Source organism: Mchenga conophoros, linkage group LG6 (assembly GCF_057382185.1).
Source record: "Mchenga conophoros isolate Kocher_MC1m ecotype Shallow Benthic linkage group LG6, M_conophoros_male_GT1.1, whole genome shotgun sequence".
Taxonomy (NCBI): domain Eukaryota; kingdom Metazoa; phylum Chordata; class Actinopteri; order Cichliformes; family Cichlidae; genus Mchenga; species Mchenga conophoros.
The window spans coordinates 14,910,147-14,936,938 of record NC_140531.1 but is presented as its reverse complement, the minus strand read 5'-3'; the positions used below and the strand labels follow the sequence as shown (position 1 = coordinate 14,936,938).

General features: G+C 42.0%; 3 protein-coding genes across 6 annotated transcripts in view; all 3 read left to right on the top strand.

Moving 5' to 3' along the window:
• On the top strand, positions 1 to 12,629 carry LOC146572334 (ATP synthase F(0) complex subunit k, mitochondrial-like). The gene is made up of 4 exons (XM_085276375.1): positions 1 to 123; positions 198 to 268; positions 12,218 to 12,310; positions 12,421 to 12,629. The coding sequence occupies exons 2-4, from the start codon at positions 200 to 202 to the stop codon at positions 12,520 to 12,522; spliced, it is 264 nt and encodes an 87-aa protein (XP_085132501.1). The 5' UTR covers positions 1 to 123; positions 198 to 199; the 3' UTR covers positions 12,523 to 12,629.
• Positions 12,630 to 12,782: 153 nt separating this feature from the next.
• LOC146572333 (suppressor of cytokine signaling 1-like) lies at positions 12,783 to 19,025 on the top strand. Its single transcript, XM_085276374.1, has 4 exons — positions 12,783 to 13,584; positions 14,930 to 15,243; positions 17,103 to 17,290; positions 17,444 to 19,025. The coding sequence occupies exons 2-4, from the start codon at positions 15,058 to 15,060 to the stop codon at positions 17,766 to 17,768; spliced, it is 699 nt and encodes a 232-aa protein (XP_085132500.1). The 5' UTR covers positions 12,783 to 13,584; positions 14,930 to 15,057; the 3' UTR covers positions 17,769 to 19,025.
• A 2,676-nt stretch (positions 19,026 to 21,701) lies between these two features.
• The window catches only part of LOC146572331 (uncharacterized), a 50,340-nt gene continuing 45,249 nt past the window's right edge, over positions 21,702 to 26,792 (top strand). For 2 of the 4 annotated variants that reach the window (XM_085276370.1, XM_085276369.1), the window contains exon 1: positions 21,702 to 22,390. In XM_085276370.1, coding sequence (XP_085132496.1) covers positions 22,297 to 22,390 — 94 coding nt within the window. In that variant the 5' untranslated portion in view covers positions 21,702 to 22,296. The remainder of the gene's footprint in view (positions 22,391 to 26,792) is intronic. The other 2 variants (XM_085276372.1, XM_085276371.1) reach the window with 2 other exon arrangements.

Here is a 26,792-nt window from a genome sequence, read left to right as displayed (position 1 = left end):
ATTGGTTAATACTCTAAGCAAAACCACGTGGTTGGTCAGTGGGTGCTGTCCGTTAAACCTGTACGGAACAGTTTCCACATGCCCGATTGTTGTGTAAGCGTCTCTCCCACCCTTGAACCTGCGGTAAGTATCACCTAGACGAAGCTCAGGCTGTAGTGAATGTGTGAAAAGGGAAAATAACTTTGTGTTTTCCTCAGTCATGCCGACGTCACCTGTTAAAACGAGGATCCCCCTCACCAGCTTTGGACACTTGGTAACAGAGGTGAAGGTAGGAAGGGGGCTTGATCCGGGGATTTCCAGGTGAAATGAAACGGTGCATGCGGTGGAGGGGGATTTAGCTGTAACAGAATGGATATGAAGGGGTTTAAAAGACAAACGGGAGGGGGGGCGGGGGTCTATAATAAACATTAAGGGGGGTCTTAATGTTTAGGTTATCATTTATGTGTTATAGTGTCATCAGTAAGCAGCAACAGCAGTTACCTTTGTCCTGCTTTGTCTTCTTTGATGGATCTGCCCAGTGAATGAAGCACATTTCCACAAGCAGCACAACGTCTTTATTACCTTTGACTTTATTATGTAAGATTGTATTTGGCTGCTATTCTGTACAAGTGAAATTCAACTGAAAGAGGCAGGAAACAGACCAGCTATTAAAAGAATATACAGAGGGCAACAAAAAAGACGGATCCTTAAAACTTGGGCTAAAAACAGTCCATGGAAACTAAAATCATCCAAAAATCCCAGTAAGACTTACATCATACATGCCTGTAACTGTACTACAGACAGATTAAACAATGAATGGGGTTGTGGGGAATTTCCTTAAAGATCAGAATCTGCACCAGGAGGACCCGGGGCCCCACTGCACAAGTGTTAGGTCTGAAATTCGTGTCTGAGGATTTCATCCTGGAACCTAAAAGCAGTCAGGGCACCGCCGGCTAACACGTGGAGGTCTTCTCAGACGCACTGCTAAAAAACGGTCATGCAGGAAGATGTTGCATAATTCAGCTGCATCTGCAGGCTCTTTCACATCTGCCGTATGTGCTCAGTGAGTAAAGAGAATGCAGCACCAGAGGCGCACCTGCCAGCTGTGCTAGGTGAGCTGCACAGAGCAGGTCCCACCGAGTCACAATGGCTTTTGCTTCCTGACTGGACTGATCGATATGCCTGAAGTGTTACTGTGATGATGGATCAGACTAGAGAGTTTGGGGGTTTTTTTAGATTATAAAATAAAGACCTGTTTATTAGCCTCTTAAATGTCAATGTAAATTGTTTATTTATTTATTTGTTTGTTTGTTTGGTGGCATTTATAATTTCTTAGTACCTTCTAGATGCCAGCTCCTCTGATTAATATATTTTAAAAGACTTCTCCTTTAAGTAACAAGGTGCCATTTCCGGCATAGATGTTTATCTAAAAATAAAATATAAATAGACTAAAACATTTAAAATGGTTTCTTTATTTGGCTCAGCATGTATGCAAACATATTATTTAGATGCTAAAATGTTAACTATAAACTTATTTATTCCTTCATTCATTTAATCAATGTTTGCAATCCTTTTGTTTGACCACTTGGGGGCAGCAGTCAATTTTATCTGAACACTTGTGGATCTGCTTTTTAGTCCTACACATATGCATGAAGTACTCTTTGTTACAAGGGAGCAGCCACCCGTATATTTTCATTATATACATGAAGTACACAAGTAAGAATAATATATGCCTTTAACTGTTGGTTTGTGCTGGTGAAAAGTGTCAGTGAGCTTGGGTTAAGGCAGGGATGTCCAACTCCAGGCCTCAAGGGCCGGTGTCCTGCAGGTTTTAAATATCATCCTGGGCCAGCACACCTGAATCAAATGATTAGTTCATTACCAGGCCAATAGAGGACTTCAAGACATGTTGAGGAGGTAATTTAGCAATTTAAATAAGCTGTGTTGGATCAAGGACACATCTAAAACCTGCACGACACCGGCCCTTGAGGCTTGGAGTTGGACACCCCGGGGTTAGGGCTTGCTTCTGTACTGGAGCTGTAATGTGCTCAGTGCTGCCCCCTGTGCTGGCAGTGCAGAAGACACCACTGTGAGGTGGCCGGGCTACTTTTAAACTGTGTAAAAGGGAACCACAGATTCCCGTTGTCATATGATGCGTTATTATTAGTAGTAGTAAAACATAAAATGCTGACTGTAAGCAGTTTCAAAGTTACTAAGCGATTGATTCAAGAGAAAATAAACAGAAGACAGGATGTTTTTCATTTCAGTCTCAGTGATATTGTAGTTCATTCCTTAATGAAAGCTACAATTTAAAAACCATATAGACAAAGTGTTTGAGGTTTTTTTTTTAACTTGTTTGTATATAGATCTAGCTTTATATTCTTTCTTATTGTGTGCCATCTGTAATGTTTGACTCAAATACCCCACAGAACTGGACAGCATAGCGAGCTCCCCTCCTCTGTCAAGCTGTCACCCTTAACCCACGAAGTTCAGGAACTGTGGGATATGATGTTTGTTTAATTGTCATGTAAATATTAGGCAAGACTGTTACATTTGGTATTTTTCATTAATAGTAGTACTATACTTGTACATATCAACAGGAGTTTGACTTCAGTTTTCATACACCGGCTCCTTCCAGCTGTAGAGCTGATGCTGGTTTCAGCTGTTGTTGTTTCAGGCTCCGTTTGTCTGTTTGAAGGGGAAGGTGGATATAAGACTACTGTTGTAACCACAAGAAGAAGAAAAACAAAACAAGCTCACTGCTGATTTTCAAAAATTATTTCAGTTGCACTTTTTCAACTTTTATTGACGTGGTTTCACGTATAAGGTTTCAGGAGGAACAAGAGTTTCCTCTCTGCTACGTTAATAATATGAACCATAGCGGCAGGACAAATCAGCAAGATGAAGAGGAGCATTGTGTCCCTCCTCGACCCTGGCTCACTTTATCTAATGTTCATAATGGGAAACTATTTCCCTCTTCACAAGAATTCTTTCATTTCCTCGTAGTTTACTGTAAACCTGATGTTCTAGATGAATGGTTCCCTTCATGGAAATCAGTGCATGTGACAAACGCCTAATTGTTGTCCCAAGTCTGGGTAATCAGACAGACAACAATAACCGTCCTGACATTTATCAAGCACAGGATTAGTTTGGATGTAAACGACAATCACATAAAGCTCACGGGCTTAAAGTGCTAGTAAAGTATATCTATGTTTTTTGTTTTGTTTTTTTCCTCTCATGCTAGCTGAGTATGAAACACAAACCATGTGATAAAGTAAGCTTTGTTTAGCACAAAGTGCTGCCTGGCTGAAGTCCACTCACCACTGGCTGTAAAACCACAGCTTAGTCGGTTTCACACCTTGGTTTTTCGTATGCATGATGCAAATGAGATGTGGTATGGCAGTTTGCGAGTTTTACAAATGCGGGTTCTCACATTTGTTTGCTTTTTACAGAGCCAAGCTAGCAGTTTCCCTCTTTTTGTGCTAAGATAGCTAACAGTGGCCTGACTGTAGCGTAGCATTCGCTGTTTAGAGTTGTATATATGGATTCTAATTTATCGTTTTAGGAATAAAAGTGATCGATAAAATATGCTGCTTATATTCTGTCACTTTTTTGGAGTCTGTTGACTCCAAAGGTTTGATATTTAATAACTACTGCTTTTAATGTTTTTGCATTGAATTGGTGTAACGAAATAGAACTGTTCAGGCCCTACAGGTTTGGAAATGATGTTCAGGTTGGGCCAGTTTGACTGCAAAGTGAAAATAAGGCACTTTAGGATCATTTTGGTTTGACAACAGTGTAATAACTCACCCCAACAAACCATTCAAGTATGTGGGAGTTTCCATCCTCTCCTCTGCCTAACGATTGTAGTTTTTTGGCCCCTCTGTTGCAGACATCCTTTCTGTCTCCTCTCGATCCTCTCTATTCCTTTGTTTTCACACTCATCTTCTTCTTTCAGCTGCTCCCTTCAGGGTTTGCCATAGTGGATAATCTGCCTTCTGCTCTGTCTGTAGCATCGTCCTCTGTCACACCAAGCCTCTACAGGTCCTCCTTCACTACATCCACGAACCTCCTCTGTGGTCTTCATTTTTGCTTTCTGCCTGACAGCTTCATGTTCAGCATCCTTTGTATATATATCCTTTTGTGTATGTGTATGTATGTATGTATGTGTGTATGTGTGTACATACATGTACATGTACATACATGTACATATGTGATGTAGCATAACTTAAGCAGCAAGGAAGGTGATAAGTAAATAGCATTAGCAGACGATTGAAGTTCTTTTATTTTCCCTTTTACCATAAACAATCAATCAGGCATGCAAAAATCCCACTGGCTTTATACAAGACTTTGCCCATACCTGACCTCGTTAGTCCCTACCATTGAAACAAAATAGGTCAAACCAAATAATACAATTCTAAACAAAGAACAGGAATAAAGTCATGCATGAAACTGACAAACTCATTTACCCAACTAAATAGTTTGTAAAGTAAAACACTGCATACAATATAACTCAAAAGGCTACTTTAAAGAAAACAAACAATACTATACAAAATGAAAAACCCTCCATTTGGTTACACCCAGTGATGCAATCATTGACCTCATGACCCTATATAAACAGGAAGTAGTGGGCGGCCCTTCCCATACACCTGTCTCACATATAGGACCTGAATGCACAACATGGACACCATGGTAAGTATAACCAAACGTGTGTACGTACATGTGTATGTACGTGTATGTACATACAGGGAGTGCAGAATTATTAGGCAAGTTGTATTTTTGAGGAACCATGTTCTCAATGAACCCAAAAAACTCATTAATATCAAAGCTGAATGTTTTTGGAAGTCGTTTTTAGTTTGTTTTTAGTTTTAGCTATTTTAGGGGGATATCTGTGTGTGCAGATGACTATTACTGTGCATAATTATTAGGCAACTTAACAAAAAACAAATATATACCCATTTCAATTATTTATTTTTACCAGTGAAACCAATATAACATCTCCACATTCACAAATATACATTTCTGACATTCAAAAACAAAACAAAAACAAATCAGCGACCAATATAGCCACCTTTCTTTGCAAGGACACTCAAAAGCCTGCCATCCATGGATTCTGTCAGTGTCTTGATCTGTTCACCATCAACATTGCGTGCAGCAGCAACCACAGCCTCCCAGACACTGTTCAGAGAGGTGTACTGTTTTCCCTCCTTGTAAATCTCACATTTGATGATGGACCACAGGTTCTCAATGGGGTTCAGATCAGGTGAACAAGGAGGCCATGTCATTAGTTTTTCTTCTTTTATACCCTTTCTTGCCAGCCACGCTGTGGAGTACTTGGACGCGTGTGATGGAGCATTGTCCTGCATGAAAATCATGTTTTTCTTGAAGGATGCAGACTTCTTCCTGTACCACTGCTTGAAGAAGGTGTCTTCCAGAAACTGGCAGTAGGACTGGGAGTTGAGCTTGACTCCATCCTCAACCCGAAAAGGCCCCACAAGCTCATCTTTGATGATACCAGCCCAAACCAGTACTCCACCTCCATCTTGCTGGAGTCTGAGTCGGACTGGAGCTCTCTGCCCTTTACCAATCCAGCCACGGGCCCATCCATCTGGCCCATCAAGACTCACTCTCATTTCATCAGTCCATAAAACCTTAGAAAAACCAGTCTTGAGATATTTCTTGGCCCAGTCTTGACGTTTCAGCTTGTGTGTCTTGTTCAGTGGTGGTCGTCTTTCAGCCTTTCTTACCTTGGCCATGTCTCTGAGTATTGCACACCTTGTGCTTTTGGGCACTCCAGTGATGTTGCAGCTCTGAAATATGGCCAAACTGGTGGCAAGTGGCATCTTGGCAGCTGCACGCTTGACTTTTCTCAGCATTCAGAGAACTGGTCTCTGAATGCTATTGACACCCTTTTCTCAACGAGAAGTCTGGGCTCGGGAGAGCCTGAGTGCCCTGGAGGGACTTTCCCTGCCGGATACACGATGGACGGGTGGCAGAACTGGAGGGTCGTGTGCCTGGCGGGACTGTCGATCGAGGACGCTGAAGATATCTATCTATTCGGAACCGTGATAACAGGGTTCTTGCTGATCGGAGTTGGCTTAGCCCTGGTTTACCACAGAAATAAGAGAGCGGAACCAGCTGTTCAAACCCCCCCAAGGCTGCCCGCTGGAATCGAAGCGACGGGACGAGGCGCGACCTCTCACAACGAACGTAATATTGTTAACACCTTGGAGACGCTTGCATCGGCTGTGAAGGCTCAAAGCAACAACATTGAGCGTATGGGGGGATACATCAGAGAGAGGCCTGCTCAAAATGGGACCCTTGAGCAACAGTTGGAAGACATCGCGGAACGGATCACTGCTGCTGTGAGGTCTCAGAATCAAAAGAACGACAACACCATGGAACAGAAGTTTGATACCATCATGGGGAGGCTCGCGGCTCTCCAACGGGAGATCGAGAGGCCAGTGTCGGAGTGTTAGGGCAGCCTGAAAATTCTCCTGGGCTGCTCGCATGGAAATTTACAAAATCAACATCGAGATTTGATGTGTATGTATGTGTATGTACATACATGTGTATGTACGTGTATGTGTGTGTGTGTGTGTGTGTGTGTGTGTGTGTGTGTGTGTGTATTAGGGGTGCAACGATACACAAAATTCACGGTTCGATATTTTTTCGATACAAAAAAATGTTCATGCCTTTTTAATTTGTCATTTATTAAAATTATAAATATATATTTTAACTCAAAAGTACAGTTTTTAAATTGTATGTTGCTGAAACAAAAAAGTAATAAAAAAAATTAATATATCTCAGGGCTCGCAAAATTTCAAAATCCCTGGTAGCCCTTCGGGCAGGGACTCTTCAGTTTTTGGTAGCCCAAAATAAATTTAAGTAGCCCGAATAAAAAAAGAGAGCAATTTTTTGATTGATGTTTTGTTTCCTTTACAATATTATACATTAAAGTATAATATTGTATAATTATATAATATTAACTTCTTATCTTGTGCGCGTTTTTTATTTTGACAGCGAATGCGCACCTGCGGACCACTTATGTGCAGCCCTGGTTATTTAGCTCGTCATATTGCAGCCACAGAAATTCTTTTGTCCATGAAACCATAAAGCTGCACTTTCTTTTTGCCTTATAGTCTCATTTGTCATAACTTCTCCGTTTTGTGGTAAGCTTTTCTTTGGCTGTCACTTCTTCACCCTGACCTGTCTTGTTTGGCTCAGCAGAACTGAAATGCTTTTACACACACACTCACATAAGCTCAGCGATTCTCTGCGCGATCAACCTCTCACATGTTTAAGCTTGCTGCGGGAGATTTCACTTGTCATGTTTGCATAGTAAGCTAACGATTAATAAGACGATGTCAGAGGAATTGGTGCACAAATTATCATCAGTCACCAATCAGTGCTGTCGCTCTCTATACACAGTTCGCGCGATTGCAAAGTGAAAGCAAAAAATAAGCGCAAATTCAAACGCGATTTCAATATGTCACATATTGACAGTGGCTCGCCGATGCTGGAGCCTTGTCGTGTCTCGTCTCTCTATATCAGGGGTCCCCAATCCCAGTCCACGAGGGCCGGTGTCCCTGCAGGTTTCAGATCTCAACCTGGGTCAACACACCTGAATCACATGATTAGTTCATTACCAGACCTCTGGAGAACTGAAGACATGTTGAGAAGGTAATTTATCCATTTAAATCAGCTGTGATGGATCAAGGACACATCTAAAACCTGCAGGGACACCGGCCCTCGTGGACTGGGATTGGGGACCCCTGCTCTATATACTGGACTGTATGTAGCGGAGATGACAAAGTTACTTTGACTTCAGCAGCAAGCAGGCGCACCGAGGGCTCTCGCGCTCACTTTTCGTGTATAGAATTTCGAAAAAACATTGGTGCAAATTATAAATCTGTATTATAATGTCTGGTGTTTTCTTGTTTGTTGGTTTATTTTTATTTTGTTTTACTTTGCGAGTTGGTTATTAGATGCTGCTCCAGCCGGTCAGAAAATCCCTCGCCGCCCCGCCCTCTCCTCACTGCGCCGCAAGCAGCAGGCGCACCTCGCAAACGAAGGGCGTCCTTACTCCCAGCAAATGGGTGATAGAAAACCGATCGGTGCCTATGCCATTCCCAATGTGCGCTGGTTGACGTCGGGGGAGCATGAGTACAAGCTTTTTTTTTTTTTTTTGGCCGATGCCCGTGATGCCGCCCCCCACCACGATGCCGCCCCGGGCAACCGCCCGTGTCGCCCATATCTAAAACCGCTACTGTGTACTACTATGCTGCTTTCCTTTTTTTCTTTTTTGTCTCTATTCTGAATGTGATTGTTGCACTTTGTACCAAACTATTTTAAAGCTTTCTTTACTTAATATTTTTGCAGATTACTTAAATTACAATTGATCAAAGTACAATATTTAAGCAATTAAAGTCTTTGACGGCTTTAACAATAAAGAGATATACACATCAAAAAATCAATAATTATATTCCAGTAACATCATGTATATTACTCAAGTGTCATTACATATGTGAATGATTGTAACTTTTACTTAGGTAAAACGTCTAATTACTTTTTTACCCTCAAAAGTCAACAAGATTATGTTTAAATTGTTATTCAGGTCCGCTTTTCACATAATAACTCTGCAGTAGGACTCAGGGCTGCATATGAGCTTGAACTTGCTCCCCTCCCCCATTTGCCACCCAATTTTTAAAAATCATTTAAACACCCCTGATATCCTCTTTGCTTCCTCTGCAAATGTCCAAACCATCTCAACCTTGCCTCTATAGTTATGTCTCCAAACGGCTCGACCTGAGCTGTCCCTCTAATATGCTCATTTATAAGGTCCAATGTCCATATAATGTCTATATAATGTTAATTCTTGTTGATCCCAGTGAAAATCTTATCTTTAGCTTGGCTTCCTGTTTTTTTGTGGGTGTTACTATCTCCAAACCATAGTTCACAGTTGATCTCACATCCCGTCTTGTAAACCTTCCTTTCCCTTTCTTGCTTTCCCTTTCACTCTTACCATTGTTTTCAACCCCACTTCTGCATCTGTCTCGTCTTTATCAGCATGCCTCTTTCACCCTCTCCTTTTCATTTCTTATTTAGTGAACCTGAGCTCCTGTGTATTTGTGCCCACTAGCATACACCGACACGATTGGTAAAAAAAAAACTCAATAGGGGGAAAAAAAGGCATGTGACACATGCAGCAATCAAATATATTAACAATATAAATCATTTTAATAAAAGGAATCATCACAATACATTTCAAAGGGTGTCCCACTTTAACTGAAATGAATGACCCATTTTATCTAATACATTACGGTAAACTGGGCCAGGAGGTAAAGAGATTTCTCTTCATTTTACAAAATTTTATCTGAGAGAGATCCTCATAACAAGGGTTGTGAATTTAGAGATGTCTCTTTGCTTGTTATTGATTTATTAACCTTATTAACAAGTGAGATTTCATATGTTCGTTCGCTTGTCATCTGACAGTTTCAAAACGAGGTGTTCCCCTTAGGAACCTCAGACCAAATAAGATCAAATGTTAAATATCAGGTAGTGTTTTAGCACCAGTTTAAAATGTCTTGCAGTCAGTCACCAGCCTTTAAACCTTTAAAGAGATGAGATGCTAAGATCCTAAAATAACCCACGTTACCTACAGGCCCAATTTTCACCCAGAGCAACCACCTTTTTTTTCCACTGCTCAACAGACAAAAAAGTAGCAGTTAAAAAAATGTAATAATTGAAATTTGTAGACTTGAGAAATGTTATTAGCTTGTTTATTAAGGGAAAACGCTTAGGATGTTGCTACAGAGTTTAATGCTAATGGATGTGGAAGCTGAGCTAGGGTCACATAGTACAGGTTCACGACCAAATCAGCTTCATCAAATTCAGACGGTATGCTGGGTGTGATCTCAATTACTAGTAACCAGTGTTGGCTAAGTTACTTTAAATTAGTAACTTAGTTACATTACTAGTTACTTCTATCAAAAGTAACTCAGTTACTTCAAGTTACTCGTTACTTTCAGAGTAACTAGTTACTAGGGAAAGTAACTTTGGTTTAACTCAGAATTCTCTTGTTAATGTGTTGCTTCCATAACTGGATACCCAGCAAGATTGCCAGTCTTCTAGCTTGCTTACTTGCCACAAGTGCACTGTGCCACCTACCAATAGAAAGGAAAAAATAATGTGCACATTTCCACGAGAGAAATCCCACGCCTGATTTTATCCTAGCCTGCTTTTTACATCCAACACAAAAACTGCAGTCGTGGTGCTTTCGATTGTACTCAGAACTCGGAAATTCTGCCTTCTGAATAGGAAGATGTAGGTAACACCAGACTGCAGATGAGCTGCATACAGGGCTGGACTGGGACAAAAAAATCGTCCTGGGCATTTTGACTAGAGACTGGCCCACCATTATAGGAAAAATCATAAAGCCTTTGAATGAAAACAAACACTGCTGTGACAGTGATGTACACTGTTCTGATGGTATATATGTATCAATCTATCAGTCGTTTGTTGTAAGACTCAGATAATTATTTTTTTAAAAGTGAGACATTTTAAATGAGAATAAGAAAGTATTTCCTTGTGCCCCCCTCTCCCTTTTAATGCCCTACATGGACCCCTGGCAACACTTTGCTAGACCCGCCCCTGCACAGTTACCAGCTGTCAGCTACCTAAAAAAGGATCCTGGTGTTATTTGTCTCTCAGAAACAGTTCATAACTTCCCTTCAACTCATTCATGTGACCTAAAAGGTAAACCTGTTTCTCCATCACAGCTCTGATGATTCAGTAAGGACATCTCCTGGTTTCATCTTCATGTTTCCCTCTCACCAGATAACCAAACCGATATCATGACCAGCAGGTTTACAGCTGTGGCTCCAGCAAACATCAGCTGATACTAGAAAGTAATATTAAATAAATTCTAACAACAGCTGATCAAGCTTAAATGTGCTGCTGTTGTTTAGCGCGACATCCGGCGGTTTCCTCTTTCTGATGCAAAGTGGGCGATAAACAAACAAGAGAGAAAAGCCGATCAGCTGATCATTGATCAGTTTCATGATTGAAGTACAAACAGGAGAGGGAGGGGGAGAGGAAGAGAGAAGAAGAGGCAGCTGTGCAGCGTAAACACAGAGTAACTCCAGCTTTGTGTCTTTTTCATTGTAGCTGAAGTCCGGGACAAACTGTTCCTTTTCACCTCAATACGAAACGCGTAATATTTTCTCTGAATACGAGACGATTCCGTTTTTTACAGGACGGTTGGCAACTCTAATAATTAACCTTATGAACAAAATAAAGTTCAACATCAGTAACATAGCACCCACCCAGCTGTATAGAAACTCCGTCATGCTAGCTAGCACGCAGTACGAAAAATTCAGCATAACAAAAATAAACTCCACCTAAACTTGGTTTATATCTGACCCAGATGGACTGCAGGTCATAACTTCTTACCTGAAGTTCAGTTCACCTGACACTCACAGACCAGCGGCCACTTCGGGTCTCTCCTCTTGCCTCCCTTTTCCTTCATCCACCTGCTGGCCTCCACCACTTGCTAATGTTATTGAATCTGTGGAAGCTCCGCGATAGCCACCACAGGAAGTAACGAATAACGAGCCTATCTAAATCCCAGTAACGAGTAACGCGTTCCCGGTTTTGGCATAATAACTAGTTACTGTGCTCTTACCACAATAATAACGTAGTTACTGTAACGCGTTACTTAATAATGCGTTAGTCCCAACACTGCTAGTAACAAGTGTGCAATCCCACTGTTGCTTTATCACGCTACTCACAGAAAAACGTGCCTCTACATGCAAAGGTATGCACGTTCCACATCATCTATTTCTAAAATAAATTGCTTAATTTCTTCATAAAGTTTTCATATTGCAGCTTTTATTAGATTCCATGAAAAAACACAATAATAATTCCTTAATTAAAAAACGCAGAGTGCGCTTACTCAAGCTTTGTTATTGGGTTTTCCTTTTGTTTATTTTCCGTAAGTCTGTTCATCATTTAATCTGGTGCTTTCACATTCGTTCTGACTGGGTTTGCATAATTCTGAGGGCATTCATCATGTGCTTCTATTGTATGTGTTTGTTTGCCAGCTTTTATTTTCTGTTTTCTTCATCTTTTATTTTATATCTTTCAATGCACGTTTTTTTAAAAACGTCTTGGAAATGTGTCAAAAAATATCACAGATCTGATCTCAGCACTTCCTCTTACTGTTTCTGTGTTTTAGAGACAGCTGTTTGGCATTGAGGCCCCTTCTTCTGTGGAACTGACGGGTTGGAGGAAATACTTTAATAGCTACACTCTGCAGGGTCGCAGAAATGTACTTAACCAGCACACACTTTTATACACACGCACACATCTTTATAGAGATATTACACACAGGCGCGCCGACTCCTCACAATCCCAAATGTTTCCTTCTCTTCTCTGCAGTGTGTCTTGGCTACTTATGGGATCTTTGCAGTAACGGCAGCTGCCTACTTGGTGCTTAGACAGAAGAAAAAAGAAAACCAGACATCCACCTCCTCGGCCTGAGAGGCTAATGTCTTGCAGTCATGCCTTTTCTCTGTGATGCGAGCGGTACTGCACCTTCAAATGTGTCAGCTGCAAGTTACAGAGTGTTAATAAATACTTTGTCCGTGCTTGTCTGATCATTATTCATTGATAAAATGAACAATCTGTCTGCTGCTGCAGAAACGGCAACAAAATCCGTAATTTTCTTATCCGTTTATTACCATTAAAGCAGCATGTTTTTCTCTATAAGAGATATAAAATAAGAAGAATGGCTGCACATTTTTCACAGTTTGATTCATGAATGCATTCACGTTCATGCCTTTGCTTGTAATCCTTTTTGAATTCTTGGCTGCAGGTTGATTGACGAGGTAGTCGGTTAACCTGCAGTCTATTGACATGCTTGACATGACATGGAAATAATTGCAGCCCTTTGACTATGCACTTAAGCATAGTTAAGCATTGTTACGCAAAGCTGACAGAACAAAAAGGAAACAAGAGTCTTACCTGAGATCTTATCACTGAGGTTTACACTTACTTTACACCACCGGGCTTTGTAAAGCATGATGTCCACAGGTATGTGTGAGCCTTTCTTTCATTTTGTTATAAATATAAACTAAACTTGTATATAAACTGAAATATATCCACAAAAAACAATTTTTAAAGCAAACAGCGCTGTAGTAGTAAAACCATCAACCCATCCGTGATGCGGATGTTTGTTTTATAATCGGTATTGGTGTATTTTTCATGCAGCTGTAACATTTTTAAATAAATATAGTTATTTGCATTCAAACCAATCTCAAATTTAGTGTGCGTACTCGCTACGCACGCACGCACACACACACACACACACACACACACACACACAGGCTCTGCTGTGAGATCACATGATTTCAAGGAATCTGCGAGCTGAAGTGAAAGCGAAAGTGCGGTCGCGAACACCTGAATCAACGGTTTGAAGCGCGCATGCGCGTTTGAGCGAAAGAAGGAGCGCGTACGTTCTCTGAAAACGAAATCATCTTTTTTATCAAACGAGTTGCGACTTTCTGGGGGCGAGAAGCCGACTGTAGCTCACTGCTGAGACACGTAAGTAGGCTTAATTATTCCTTTAGCTCACATTGTCGCTGAAGCTTGAGGCTGTTGAAGGAATCCAAGAAAGCTGAAAAAGAAAAGTGTCATTTTCTCATTAAGTGTGGGAACTTGTGACAAGCTTTTCCAATTTCTTTAAAACACATCAGCGTGACAGAGGTAGCTGAACTCCACCTTCAAAAATCCCCCCACCTTAAGTAAATCTGTTGTATAGCACAGAATTTTGCAGCTGAATCTGTGGAGGATGTTTGGCCACATTTGAGCTTTTTCTAAACACTTTTGCAGCTCTTTGCAGTTTTAACTCGTCCTGCTGGTTTTACTGTTATTTCCGAGCTCCAGCACTCTGTGTGAAATGCCACCGTGTCTCTGATTTAAGGTGTGAGTCATAAATGCTCTCCTCTTGGGCTAAAGTAACGCCGTGTCATTGCCCTGCTCCACTGCTTAATATCTGTGGGCGTGTGAACCTATGAATTAAAACCTTAAAATCGTTGTCACTGGTTCTTTTAAATATATATAGATATATATAATATGTCTGTGTGTGTGTGTGTGTGTGTGTGTGTGTGTGTGTGTGAGAGAGAGAGAGAGAGATAATGATAGACTTTTACGTCATTGTGAGACAAAACTGTTATGTTAGCTGATAAAATGCAGCTGTAAGCTCATTGCAAACACTGACACTAGAAAAAATGAAGTTATTATAACTCAGTGTAATATTTATAAACATTGACAATAAAAAAGGGAAAATAAAATTAATTTGAACTGTTAAAATATATACATTCTCTACTCACTGCTTGGTACACACTGTACTCCTTAGAAAGTATTGATCAGCATCAAGTATTTGCATTTTATTCTTTATTGTAATGTAATTTTTTATTTGCTTATCTTAAATTTGAAACACAAAAATCTGTACAGGACGGTTAAAATGTTTTCATTGCTTTTGTTTTAAATGAAAAGCAGAAAATGTCACCACTAATCTGCTTACCTCACACTTCAGAGGAAATTAAGTCTTTTTATACACCTTTTTAGTCTCGCTTGATTGAGAAAGTGAAAGCGTTCTTCTGTCATCAGTTGTGTTGTAGCCGCCCTTACTGGTGGTTTGTAACACACAAACATGTGGTTTACTGTCAGCCGCACACCCTTTAAGTCTGGATTGGGCACCCATGCTGGGAGCGTGTGCCATGACAGTGTGCGTTACGCTATATAAAGCCAGGGCGTGTTTCAAACATCAGCTGTGCGCTCATCAGGAGGCATAAAACATGTACACCAGAAATGACAATGTGATTAATGCGATGTTAAGTGTTTGTGAAAAGCTGAGGATTAAAGTTACAATATAAACTCTCTGCAGCATGGCGTCTCAAAGTGCACTGAGCAACAGATGACCAGCCGGGAAGGAGTGAATGATGGAGGATCTGCCAGTGAAAAACGGAGTAACTGGTGCAACAGGTGGTCAAGAGGAGGATTGTTCTTTGTAGGATGGTCAGAGACAATTGCAATAAAGTGGTAGTACAAAGCCCAAAACAGAGCCACGCAGCCGAACCACAGAGCCCGAGTGAGCCCTCTGAAGAACACCGGGAACAGAGCCCAAACAGAGCGGAGTCGAGAGAGCTGGATTTACTGCACTGGGTCAAAAACAACTGTGAGGAAGACGCTGAGCTCTGGGTTAGTGTTCGCGATCACTCACTGCTGATTTTACTCATGTTGTTTTTGGTGATAGATTGTTTAAATATTAAAAGCACTCAGCAGGCAGAATACCACATTTTATGCCTTTATTGATTATTCGATCATTAACATGTGTGCACTAAACAACTTTAATGTTGCAGCTTTTTAACTACTTTACACACTGCTGGGAACTGTCTTAAATGTCCATCACAGCTCATTTGTCAATTATACATTTGTATAGATCAAAACTAGTAGCTACTGTTATCAAACAGATACAGTGGAGGAAACAGCAGTTTCCCTCAAAGTGAGTAAAATTGAATGCATTTATAAAGATTTTCAGATGTACAGAACAAGTACTTGAGCGTGTACTTTTAGGCAATGTCGTGCAAAAGTATATTTTTAAATCCGTTTCTTTTTCATTTAAGTTAGGCTAAAAGCGAAACTAAATAATAATGCGATTGAAAAATTCAACGGTGTTTGTTTTACATTATTAACAGTATGATGGATACTAATATAATATGACAACATTTGTAAAAGTGAAACTACAAGTGACCCACAAACGTTTGTTTTTAAACTGCTATCAAAATAAAAGCTGATAAATTTATTAAGGAAAATAAACGATATGGCTGGAGCGTGGCGGTAATAAACTCGGTCACTCAGACCAGGTCGGTACAAAATGACACTCCCCGACAGGAAATCGTTGTTGTTACAAGGAAAGTGTTTGGAAGCCTGCCTGGCTTTATCATTGGACTTTGAACCTGAGCATGCCTCCCCCTCATGAGCCAAGGATTTACAGCACCATTATGGTGTTGGTAGTGGTCTTACAATGTTATCGCCCACAGAGCGCATCTTGTGTCAGAGCAAAACGTTACAAGTGGCGCTTATGGAAATTAACACGTGAAGTGAACTGATAAAGTTTCTAGTAAATGACCCAAGCATTGAGTTCACGCTGAGAAAGTGAAAGAACCCTTTGTGGTATGGCGGTTTCAGCTATTCGGAAAGTTTCCAGCAACATTCCTTGCTGTACATTTTTTGTTTATTACATAAGACGCCGAGTCACAAGTTCACGTGATGAGCAAGCTTAACAAAAAAGAAAAAAAGCACTCTAATTTTAAAAAAAAAGACATTTCAAAGATTTTAAAATTCTTTGAAATGTTTTTTTTTCTCTAAGTGGCTGTATAGTTGCACCACAAACCTTACAAATCAGATTTTTGTAAGTTTCAGTTTCTTTCTGATACCTCATTTGTGACCGATGTGCAATAATTTGTTCTAAAAATACTTGACAGGCGTCATTTAAGTTTCATTTAAAGTAAACTATTATGCTTATTTTAACTTTCAATGTTTTATTTTATTAATGGACCATAGTGTTTTTTGCTTTATTCACAGTTAAGCCTTTCAGTTCATCACTGATCTGAAACAAGCTGCTGTAGCTCCTCCCCCTTTAAGGCCACCCCCTCTTTAAGCCAGCTTTCTTCTAATTGGCTGCTCCTTTAAAACAAAAGAGCAGTGGGTGGGTGGGGCTTGATGTCATGCAAAAGCAAGACTCAAACAGACTGTGGGAGAGTATCTTCTGGCTGGCGGGGAGCGCTTGTGCACTGACCTCATCACTTAAAACTTTGCCTCACGTTTTTAAAGAAAAGCAACACAGGCAACATATATTTAGCCTTAGAGGCAAAGCCGAGGGCAAGAAAAAGCACAGCCTTCATTTTTGTTTAATCAGATTAGGAGCTGTTCGCTGTAGGCAGTGAAATCTCTGGTGTACCATCAGCAATAAAGACCCTGCAGCCACCAGAGAACACTTTGATTTATGTGCGTTTTTCATCATATTGACTGGACACGTCTGATCTTCTCCGCTGTAGGAAGTGACTGGAGCTGATTCCGATGGGTTGCCCACACACCTCCGTCCGTTCACCAGCGAAGCAGAGTATAAACTAGTAAAAAGTACTTACCAGCAGCTTCTGCAGAGTGATTACTACTGGGGATCCCTGACCATGGAAGAAGCCCACGGAAAACTCAAAAATGCTCCTGCTGGAACCTTCCTTATCAGGTAGTCAGCGCTGTTTTTCTTTATTTCTCTCTTTAACTGTTGTGTTTTTTTTCCTGCTTTTTTCCCCCTTCATCCCATTAAAGCTAAACCAATGCAGTCCATCTCATTTGCCAAGCTCATGTGTAGTGACTGTACACCGCTGTGCTGTTGCAGGGACAGCGGGCAGCCGGATGTTTTCTTCACTCTGAGTTACCAAAGCGACGATGGCCCGACGAGTATTCGCATCCAGCTGAACAAGCTCCACTTCAATCTGTTTGGCAGCCAGAGGACTTTTCCTTCACTCTTTGCTCTGCTGACTTACTACACCAGCTCCTGCTGTAAACTGACGGTGCCCTTTCGTATTCACCGCCCAGAGGGTCTGAAACAGATGTGCAGGAGGGCGTTTGTAGGCATGTTTGGAGCAGATAGGATAAGCACATTACCTGGTCTCAACAAGCAAGTGAGAAGCTACCTTTGGGCATACCCTCACCCTATATAGACCCATGTGCTCCAAGTTTCTGTGTCAGGACGTTGTGCTATCACAAGGATAAAGAATTTTATTTCTTACTTTTTAAAGAAGTTATCCTTTGTACTATAAATGAGAGATAATAGAAGATCACTGCAGGTGACTGCTATGAATGATATTATTGGAGAGACAAGCGAGTAGAAGGCCGCAACCATCACAGGTAGAAATGGCTACATGAGGTAATTCAGGCAACCTGCGGCACAGATGGACAACCTGAAGGTTTCTGGTTGTTGAGAGGTTATTTGCACACCTTCTGAAAATGTATTGTTTTACAGATTTGACAAAGCACGTGTTAACGTTGTTTTGTTTTGGGGTTTGTTTTGGGGGGGGGGTTTATATGCACTGTCAGAAGTCAACAATGATTATTTATATAACTAAAGTTTCTAGCAATTTTCCCTGTAAAGGCTGCACCACTGCCTGTATGGTGACATTTCAGTTTGTCGTGCCTATGAAAATGTCATAACTGCTGCTGTTTAAAGCTGCACTAGCTGATATCTGAACTTATGAACGCATGAGCAAGCAGCCATGTCAACAGCTCATGAACGTGAGGGTAAATCAACTGTAAAAATCCACTTGGAGTGATGGTTTCTGGCTCGTTCCTTCTCTTTCTTTTTTTGCGTTGCTTGTTTGGTAACATTAGGTTAATTATCTCAATATCTTGGTACAAAGGTTCATTTGCTCTGGATGATGGGGGGAAACAGAGGAACAGATTCCAACCGCTAAATTGATGTTTATAATTCACAGAATTTGCAGTTAATACGATTCAGATATCGGTTAACTTCGCCGCGGTTCTTTATGAGGTTGCAGATGTAATCTTCCCATTACAGAAGGAATCCTCTTTTTCTGTTATCTCACAAAAAGAGGATTCCTCCAGCTGTAGCTGACCTTAGATTCTGTAGTTTTGCTCTCACCTGTATTTAAAAAAAAGCATCGACTTTGTGTTTTTTGTCTTTCTGTTGGGGTTTTGTGTTGGCCTTCTCCTGCCTGGCTGTCAAGGGGGTCGGCTACAGCAGCTAAACTAAGCAGCAGAGTTGACTGAATGTTTGTTTTTGTCACTTTCGTCTGTGTAGATTCCACCATAATTCTTTTTTTATGTAAAAGTATTGATTAATGCAACTGATCAACACTTGAAATGATTCTAGTTACTGTCTTTGGTCTTCTGGTACAATATGCATGTAATATTGTCTTGTTCATATTGAATAAATAATTTTTTATACTAGATAAAATATATGTAAACCTAAGACTTGATTACTGCCCACTCAAAGACAGGAAGAGGAATACAAATCACTTCCTTTCTAGTAAGTATGTAAGCTTTGAAGGTAAACATGACAAAAACCTAGAGAATTTTTCAAAACAAGAGTAAACAAACACAAGTGTAAATATATTAGTTTTTAGCTGTTTTTTGGCTTTTATTTTGGGGGGGGGGGGTTAGCCATTGAAGGTTTTGGTCCTGTCAGTTCACCAACAGCTACAGTACACTGTGCAGAGCATTACGAGACAGTAGTGTAAAAAAATGACGCTTTGCTTGCTGTGCTCTGCTCAACTTTATGACAGTGGGACATGAGTCTATTTTTAGTAGTTGTTAGTAACAGGATACACATGTACTTCTCAAGATGCGATTGAGGTGCAGGTTTTAATCACTTTTCATGCATTTTCAGAGGCTCATTATTAATCGGGACAGCTGACCGACGAGCACTTTCTTTATTGCACATCAAACAGCTATGACCTTTAAAATATTTTAAAGTCAGGTGACTTTTGTCTTTTTATCTAAACAATAGATCAAAAAAACTTAATTGGCAAGTGAAAGCAAAACTTAAAAAAACAAGTAAAAGGAAAGCCTTACACGCCACTCTCCAGGCAAAAGTCTCGCCCCTACCTTACTTTATCTGTAAACTTGACCTTCTTTTTGCAGTTTTAAAGTGACACATATTTCAGAAACAATAGTTTCAGATTGTTAAAGGACCAATGCGATGGTTTCAGTGGAAGCCTTGTTTGCATTCCTTTTCTGAAGTGTTTAGTATGAATCAGTCACAAAGATCACCTCTGTGAGCATGACTAACTACATGTCTGTGTGATTTCATTTTAACCAGACTGACTCTGTGTGGGTGAATTAAGGCCCACGTCTTATTTGGGCTCTGTGCTGCATTTAGCGGTGTTACTCCGGCCTGGTATAAAGCTGACGCTCAGCTGAAAAGCTTTTTGATCATTCGTTCAGACAAGCGGTGTGCACACAATGCAGTGCAAAAGTGTGCAAATACGCACATTATAGATTTTTTGTGGCTTTCCGTCATCTGTTCCACTTCCTGTCCTAAATCGGACTGGCAGTGTCCCCTTTAGTCTAAATTAGCCCTGCACCAGGGACACACACACACACACACACATATCCACACTTTCCTGATCCTCAAATTATCTTTGTCTCATTAACCTTAAACAGGCTGATGTGAAAAAAAACACCACTGCTGTGACACACATAAACGCGAGGAGAGCTTATTTGTTGAACCCCTTCCAACAACAATGCAAAGGTAAAGAGCTTTTTATAAAAGGCTTGTTAAGCATTAACAGCTCATATCAGTAGCATTAAAATGGACATGCTCAAAGGCCTGTATAGATTTTAAAAGTGCTGTGAGTTACACCAGTGAGAAAATAGCCCCATCTGTCTTTATTGCTTATATATAGATACCGTATTGGAAATATGCCCATGTCTGTGGGCAGGCACATCATCAGCCTGGGCTTTCACGGCTGGAGCCTCGGGATCTTATTAATGAATAATATTAATCAATAATATGGTAAATACATAATCATCACATCAAAAATTTGATGTTTGGATCATTGAATTGGCATGTGATGATTGCATTGCTTTTACAACCAGTACAGGAGAGGGAACAGGAGGAGTGGGCAGAGGAGATGAAGAGTGCAGCAGGTTGATGACACAGTAAAAGAGCAGGAAAGGTGATGAAGAGGTGAGCACAGAAAAGACCAGACAGAGGCAGCACAGTTTGGAAGGGCTCAATATGACACAACAGAAGCAGAAACAACGAGAAAAACTGAACTAACATTATCAATGTGTCAACATGCAGCCTTATACATGAGTGCTTTATCAGCATTGTGGTTTTACTACTGATGCTCAAAGTCAGCCTAAAGCAGGGATTACACTTTCTGCTAGGGGTTAGATGGCTAGCGCGGGGCTCCACGTGGACGTCCACATGCCTTCCTGATTTACATCACAGTACAGCAGCTGTGAATCATAATGTGGTGTTCTTAAAGCAGATGTCAAAGAAGTATAGAGTCAATGAGTCCATGTCAATGTCCACAAAGGAGTATAATCTAGGCTTAGCACCCCTGACTTTAACCATTAGCTCTGATATTTGATAATAATTTTACTTTATAATCTAACTTCAAAAATGTGTTTCTGAGCGAAAATCCAAGAAGATTTCAGGGATGGGTCGAGGCACCACTGTTGTAAGGTCTTGGCAATGCTTCTGTTTGTGACCCATAAAGCTGGAAGAGACCACTTCTCTCTTCTTGGTGTCCTACTTCCCCTGTCCTCAGTATTGAGGGGTGGGCTCATGTTTGAGCAGGACCTTCAGTTTGATCCCAGCTGCACACCTGAAATCTCTGTATAAGGAAGACATTCTAAATATCTTAGTCATAGTTTCTGCTATTAGGTGTTTCCCAGGTCACATTTTACTGTGATCTCACACACACGCACACACGCACACACACTCCAGCACAGCTCGAGTGTGACTAGTTATTATTATTAAAAAACTGCTGGGTGTCCCGTGTGGTCGCGCGATCCCGGTCATAGCTATGAGCGCGCCTCTTGCACGCGACTGCGTGTTTATATGACCTTTCTGACCGGTGACCCTCAGGAGGGGACCTTATCGCTCAGGGGTTACAACAACTGGAGTGGTACGCGTGCGTGTGTAGTACTTGTTTATGTAATGCCATATGTAATTGTGACCGCTCGCGTGTGCGTGCGCGCGCTGGATCTGGCGCGAGCTGGTCCAGCACCGCGGCGGCGACAGCGGTCGCACGTTAAACATCAGCCACCCATGCGTGTTATTCTGCGGACTGGGGACTCGTGAGATTTGAGCTGTGCGGGCTTGACCCGACAGATGGGAGGGCGCTCGAGCTCCACCGTTTTCACGCACGGCACGCACGTCGACCCGGTGAAATCGTCACGCTGATAGAATCTGTGGAATCTGTCGCGAGTGTTCCTGCGCGCGCGGTCGGAGAGCATCCCGACAGAGAGCGAGGTCCGGTCGGTCGGTCTGTAGTCGGTGTGGGTCCGCGGAAGGCTTTAGCGTGCAGGGGAGCTGCAGAGGGACTTGCGCTGGACTCCTTGGCCGAATCAGAGCATCCCATTCCCGGCAGCATCCATCCCTCCGCGCCTCAGCTCCAGCGGGAGGCCGGGAGCGGCGGCAGGATGTAGCAGCGGATTAACGGAGGAGAGAGGGGCGCTCAGAGGAAGAGAGCGGGACCGAGGCGGGACGGAGGGGACATGGGGAAGGACCAGGAGCTGCTCCAGGCCGTGAAGACCGAAGACCTGCTGACAGCTCAGCGGCTTCTACAGAGACCACGGCCAGGGAAAGCCAGTCAGTATCCATCCATCCTCCCGTCTCTGTGTCACACACACACACACACACACACACACACACTGCCCGTCATTATCAGGTCAGGACAGTGCAGGCTAAATCTGATGTGATGCCATTTAGCCTAAATGGTGCACTGTGCGTGTTTGTGTGATGGCGTGCGTTTCTCCTGCACGCGTGTGTGTGTGTGTGTGCTATGACGTTGAGTTTGTGATAGTGATGACGTTGCACATGTGTGAGAACAGTCATCAGGATGTAATCTGAAATTAGGAGCGCTTGTCATCCCATTCCCCACAACTGATCTTTTCTGTGTGTGTGTGTGTGTGTGTGTGTGTGTGTGTGTGTGTGTGTGTGTGTGTGTGTGTGCGTATGCGCGTGTCTACGTGCGTGCGCGTGTCAGACAGAAAGGTGGAAAGTGGGTACGCACATAGGCCGTGCACCGCTCGCGGGACAGGGGGATTATTGGTGTGTGAAGACGCCAGATGTTAGTGGTAATAATGTGACGATCGTACACGTGCAGACATTTGCGTGCGCGCGCACAAATGTGATGCTAAAGCATGCATGTGCGCGGGTGCCTAACATGGAGTCAGCTGGGACTTGAGGTGATAATTAGATTTCAATTACAGCGCTGAAACATCTCTCCTCCTCTGCAGTTTCACCATAAGACCCCTCTAAGCGCCTCTGCTTCTCTTCCTTCTCTCACCTCATTTCCTCTGCTCTGGCTTCTTCTCGCCTCTCCTCTCCCCGTGTTTCATCTTGTCTTCTCTCATATCATCTCTTGCCTTCTACTCCTGCGCTTTCCCTGTCTCTACCCTACCCCCCTTCTCATCTACCGTCCTGTGTCATTTTCTTCATTCACTCATATCCTTTCACGTCCTGTCTCCTTCCTGCCTATTCACCTGTTTTCCCCTTTTTTCATTTCCTCCTTCCTCCCTCACTCGTACCTCCTTTCCACTCCTTCTAACCGTGCCGCTCATGTTTCTGCCTCTGTCATCTCTCTCCTCTTCTACCCCCCACCACACACACACCAGAGGTGTGGACTCGAGTCACATGACTTGGACTCGAGTCAGACTCGAGTCATTAATTTTATGACTTTAGACTTGACTTGAAAAAATGTTCTAAGACTTGTGACTTGACTTGGACTTTTACACCAATGACTTGGGACTTGAATTGGACTTGAACCGGTTTACTTGAAAAGACTTGATATTTTACCCCAAATACAAAATTTAACATGCATATTATATAGAGATTGAAAATGTGACGTCATTCACGGGTAGAACCGCAAAGGATTCTGGGAACTCGTGGCAAGCGGTACTAGCGCACGCAGGCTTTCAATTGAAATCAGTTATACAGCGATAAAAAGAAACACAAAAATGGCAAGAAGCCGTTGTATTATTAACTGCAATAGCCGGTCGCATGACAGCCACGGGAAGCCGACGGGTAAAGAGATCGGTTGTTATCGGATTACGTCGTTGAAGAGAAATTGTTCGAGCCATGTTTCCGAAGTAACAAAGACGCGACTGGATTGCAGCCATTCAAAGGTCAAATATAACGTCCCAGAACACTCCAGCTCACAGGTTAGTCTGCTCCAAGCATTTACACAAAGGTCAGTCTGCTGTTGTAGTTAATACGTCACTTTCATAACATAACTGGTGATATAGGTTACAAGCAAGTCTGGCGCTGAACAGAAATTGTCGCGCTATGCTCCTTTGTTTATTGTGCATAAATAGTGAATTGTCCTGACACAATATTGCGTTTCGCTTCTGTTATTATGGTACATTGACAAAAACATATACTTTTATTCACAGGATAAAACAGTTGTTTTGTATCACTAATTGCCCAGTACGATTACAGCATACAATATTATTGTCACTGCTACATTTCTGTGATGCTACCAGAAATTATTTCCACTACTAATTAATTACCGTTGAGCTCAAAGGTCCTATTAATAAACGGTTAAGGAATGTGTATTTATGACGACGATTTGTGAGACTGGTAAACTTATGATAGGTACGATGGTCTTTCGTTCTACACGGTGCATTTCAAGGTCCTGCACCCATCCGTCGGTAAACTGTACCTGGGCTTGTTGCAGTGACCGGAAGTTACTAAACTTCATGAGTGTATGCACTCACTCCAAGAACCGTATGATTATAAATATGCATATAAATATGCTAAGATGAGATAGCTGACTTCATCTAACTAGCAAATGTTGTCCAGGCTACGTTGGTGATACAGTTTTTTTAATGTGTATGATATTTTTGTCATGCGATTTTAAAGCTGGTCCTACAACCGCATCCAAGAATAACATGCAGCGTATCTCAGAACTGTCGGTGAAAATTATTCTTGGAGCTAGGTTTAATTGAGCTGCATTTTAAAGAGGTGCAATTTCACAATTTGTGTATATTTTCTAAGTTCACTATTTTGTCATGTGTTGAGAAAAACACAGATTTTAAAATTACATGGTCTAATATTTACATTTAGCATAACTGCAACATTATTTTTTCGTTGTTTTTTTTTTTAAAGACTCGAAAGGACTTGAAATTCAAAGTTTCAGACTTGAGACTCGACTCTGACTTGCCTGACATTACTTGAGACTTGACTTGAGACTTGAGGATAAAGACTTGAGACTTACTTGAGACTTGCAAAACAATGACTTGGTCCCACCTCTGACACACACACAAGCAGCCACACACAGCCGGTGTTTCCTCCATGTTCCTCTCCTGCCCCGTCCTTTTCCTCTCTTCTCGTGCGTTGTTTGTCTCTGAACATTCCAGCAGTGCTGTGGAAAAGAAGAAAAAACTGCTTCTCCTCAAATGCCAGAACAGATCAGGCCTGAGTGCTTAGTCCACTGCACACTGACAAAGAGAGAGAGGGTGGGGGGGGGGGGGGGGGGGGGTTGTGGGTGAGGGAAATGAGGGTGAGGAGGAGGGTTAGCATGTAAGCAAGTGAAATGTTCAGATATGTATGCAGAGAGGTCAAGAGACAGGACGTGTTGGAGGGAGGTTAAAGTGTGTGTGTGTGTGCGTGTGTGTGTGTGTGTGTGTGTGTGTGTGTGTGTGTGTGTGTGTGTGTGTTTCAAATCCAGGTTTATGTTTGAATAATTAAACAGGATGCCAGGTTTCTCTGCTGGAGAATTGTTGCTTTCTCAAACGCACACACTGACACACCCCAGACACACAGTTACAGGCAGGTACATACGCACACAAACACAAACACACACACGGGGACACACTTGACACATCGGGTGTTAGTCATGTGCCTGACTGTGTTTGTATTATTAATAGTATGCTAATGAGGTTCAGAGCAGCACTGTGGCGGGTTAAAGGGAGGTTTTGCTGTGTTGGTTATTTGCTGTGTTGAAATGTCACACATTGATGCTGTGGATGAAAGGAACAGAAGCTTTCCTGGCATGACCACCTTCAGAGGCCAGAAAACCACAAATTTCTATCAGTCGTTATCAGTAGCTGTTTACACGCATGCACCGCAGCCCTGAACTTTTCCAGACTTTACCCAACTGAGGTGGCAGTGAGAGCTCCTATCGCAGGATCAGCTAGATCGAACTTTACAGCAGTCGCTGACCTGGCATGTGAAGCCTCATTGTGCCAGGGTGAGCGCCGAACACACCATTTTCTGCTGTGTGATACATGTGAGAAACTCTGGAAAATACCCAGAGGTGATGTGAACAGGTAAAAAAGTGGTGTGACTAAAAAAAAGCCTTCCTTGGTCACTGTGGTCACTGTCTAACTTTTAGATTTCCAGTCATTAGTCAACATTTTGGGAGTTATCCGCTCTTCCATGATGCCCCTGGAGTGCGTGGAGACGCTTGTGTTTGCTCCTTCAGCCAGCAGCAGAACATTTGGTGTGCTTTGCTGAGACACTTCAGAGTTAGAGGTAACAGAAGCAGCTCTAGTGAGTAAATAGAAATGAGGGACTGCGAGGCAGCTGCTTATTCTCTATTTGAGGGCGTGCCAAACGAAAGGCTAGGCGAGCTCTGTGCCAGTGTGTTACATACAGTAGTGACATAGATAAGAAACGGGAGAAACGGCCGGACTGCTAACAAGTGTTTCTGTAGGAGACAGTAACTCCCACTGAAGAGGGCTTTGTTACTTTTTAAACCTTTTATTTTCACAAAAAGCTCCGTAACTAACGGAACGAAAGGACACCCCAAAAAAGAGCATATTACGAACTTTGACTGGAAGAAGACCCAGAAAAAAAGCACCACTGTAAACATAAATGATTTAAAGCGATGTAGCAGAGACCTACCACCCTGCTGGACATTGTGCATTAGTTTTGCAACAGAGGATGAGAGAACCGCGACACAAGGCCGTAGAGATTCCTTTCATAAATTTCGTTTCAGTGTCAGAGCTCAACTGGAAATCACTTTCGCCACCTTTGGGATGAATAT